Genomic DNA, 2,918 nt, shown 5'->3' on the forward strand with positions numbered 1-2,918 from the left:
GCAGAAATGTTCTTTCTTTTTTTCTTATAAGATATATGTTCAAAAGTTTTTACTAATTGACTAATTTTTAACTATTTGAATACTTACCTTTTATGTAATAGGGAATAGAGCAGAATGAATTAATATCAGAAAATTGATCAGTTTCTGATATAAGAGGACTCATAATGGATAGAACGTCCAAATGGAGAGATTCTTGCATAGTTTGGATTGTAAATAAATCCGAGTAGTTAGAACCAATCGTCTAGAAACAAAACGAAAGAATAAAAAAATTTATAAACATTCAATAAAGAGCTATTCGTATTTGCAACGTGAAGTAGCATCAATTACATGTTTCTTAGAAATATATTTATTTTCTATTTTTTAATTTCGAATTAAAAAATGTGTAATTTATTCATAGTTATTCTCTGCAAATATCTTTAATAAAAGTGTCAAGATGTTTTTAAACAGCACTTGACTGAAATTATTTAGAAAAATTGCTGAAGACTTCCCTAGTACCATTTTAAAACGTAAAAGAACTTTATTTTATAATAAAATAACATAAGGGATACATAAGAAATTTACCTCCTTAACAACATCCGTTACATAGAAAAATGTAGCAATACCTTCGTTCAGCCACATATAAGACCAACTTGATGGGCTGACTACAGTACTCAACCATTGACGTGATATTTTACGTCCTATTAAAGACTCCACTTTCAATTTTTGCGCAATAGGATCTAATTCTTTATTATAGATAATATCTTCATCTCTAAAAATCATTTATAATTAACGCGGTTATGTTGATTTTCTGTTATCAACACGCTATGTTATTAATTCTGCTATTAATCAGTTTATATCAGAATGCTTTATTATCAGGTGGGTCGACTTTTAACTTCAATACGTATGAGAAAATATTGTCAATTTATTTTTATAAAATAAAACATTAGTTCTCGAATTATTTGTGAAAAATATATTTCGATTACAGTTGTAATTACATTAAAGACATAATGAGCATATTTTTATGTATGACTTTTATTAGTTCTTAATTTTTGATAGTCTGATTGTTGTCTATCGAGATTTTTAGCGAAATATCTGTAAGCGATGTTAAATACATCTGAAAATATTTCGAATTTGTCACGCCATATTTGATTTTGCTTTAGAAATAATAAATACCTATACTTTAACGCAGAAATTATATCCATGTTTAACAACTGACAAGGCAAGACATGATGTAGCTACCCAATAAAAGCAAAATATTGACAATATTCTAACATTTTAACAGTTTGCTAACAGAATCAAACGGAATCTGTCTATTTTGTACACCTTTAAATGATCACGAAATGGCAGATTCAACTTGATTTCTGCAATCGTTCTGCCGACAATTCTGATAACAGAATATCTATTCTATTTCTGTTGACATTTAACTTTAATAAACTTTATAACAGATATTTTGCAAAATCTATTTTCGATATATTTAACTATTGTAGGTGTTTTAGAACTGTAATATGTATACATGTAATATAATAATTTTTTATAAATACAAGTTATTTTGCAACATCTTTACAAAAGATTTACACACTTGATAAACCAGCAAAGAAATTAAAATTTACATGATTTAGAATAGTTAATATTAATAGAATAAATACAATTTCTGAAACAATATGGTTTTTTTATTTAATCCGTCTACTTGTCATTGTTATGCAATAATGATGATGTCCGTTAAAGAATCAAAGTTATTCATACGTTTGAATAAAGTTCTAACACATTCATTTAGTTTGAAATATATAATAATCATATTGTATTTTGCAGCAAAAATCAATCTAATGAATGTATCTGTATTGCCAAGCAATTTTTCGATCTTCGGTTAAGAGTACAGAACATGAGATCAACATTAATCAGGTCATCATATCCCGAAAATTAAAAGAAAATTACATATATTTATACGCATGTAGTCGAATTCTTGTCGGATGTAATTATATAAAAGTAATAGGATAAAATTCTTCAAAAGTAATATACGATAAAATTTATCAAAATATAAATACAATATATTTATTATTTTTTTACATGTTTATATCAGAAATAAAATATAAAATATTTGGTAAAATAAATGCAATTTTTATTTGAAAAAATAAAGAAGATCCGCACTGCTTCTCGAATGATTTGACAAAGCTCTACTGGTTTTAAAATTGATATTTTCTTCTGCAGAATCGTATATATTTTTAAAAAAATTACATTGTTTCTTTCCGAATGATATACACTAAAGTTCATTTAAGTTATGATAATTATAACTTTAATCTGCTAGTATTATAGAACGTAAAAATTCTCTTTACGATAAAGTGCATTTTAATAAAATAATATTTAAATTTATTGTTATTAAAATATCTCATAGTTTAAAGTTTTTTATATAAAAATATAAAGTATAATGTATCATGTACTGTTATGATACTTACAAATTTCTACCGAAGTCTATCTAGCTCTGTAAAGATGTACAGATTTTCCAACTATTAAATGTATTTAACTATTAAATTATAAGCTATTTAATAAGGACAAAAACAATCTTATCTTTTCACAGATCCATGTCCAATTGTAATTTTAAAATATTTATGTTTAATTATATATATTACCTATAAGATGTATAATACCTCTAAGATATGTATTACCTGTAAAAAACGAGCGCCCACTTTGCCATACCGTCATCTAGTAAACCTGGAATCCCGACGTATTGCACATTTGAAAAGTTCTGCAATTCTTTCCACTTATTGTTAGTCTCGAAATAAGACGTAAAAGTTGTAACAACGCGTCTTGCAAAACTTTGGTCACTTGTCGATTGCTGCCCGTCTCGCCAATTAATGCAGGGCAATTCACATAGTACAATAGCTATGAGATGAGTGGGTATTGCTGGAGTAGTGTTGAAAGATGTAAGTGCAGTGTCATTTATA

At 26.5% G+C, this 2,918-nt stretch overlaps 1 protein-coding gene across 1 annotated transcript; it reads right to left on the reverse strand.

The window, feature by feature from the left end:
- Positions 1–67: 67 nt before the first annotated feature.
- LOC112468225 (aminopeptidase N-like) lies at positions 68–2,912 on the reverse strand. The gene is made up of 3 exons (XM_025037324.1): positions 2,640–2,912; positions 562–748; positions 68–241 (listed from the first exon to the last, which is right to left on the reverse strand). The coding sequence occupies exons 1-3, from the start codon at positions 2,666–2,668 to the stop codon at positions 68–70; spliced, it is 390 nt and encodes a 129-aa protein (XP_024893092.1). The 5' UTR covers positions 2,669–2,912.
- Between the last annotated feature and the right edge of the window lie 6 nt (positions 2,913–2,918).

The sequence above is a fragment of the Temnothorax curvispinosus genome, unplaced genomic scaffold (assembly GCF_003070985.1).
Source record: "Temnothorax curvispinosus isolate PA1 unplaced genomic scaffold, ASM307098v1 QBEX01018236.1, whole genome shotgun sequence".
Classification (NCBI taxonomy): domain Eukaryota; kingdom Metazoa; phylum Arthropoda; class Insecta; order Hymenoptera; family Formicidae; genus Temnothorax; species Temnothorax curvispinosus.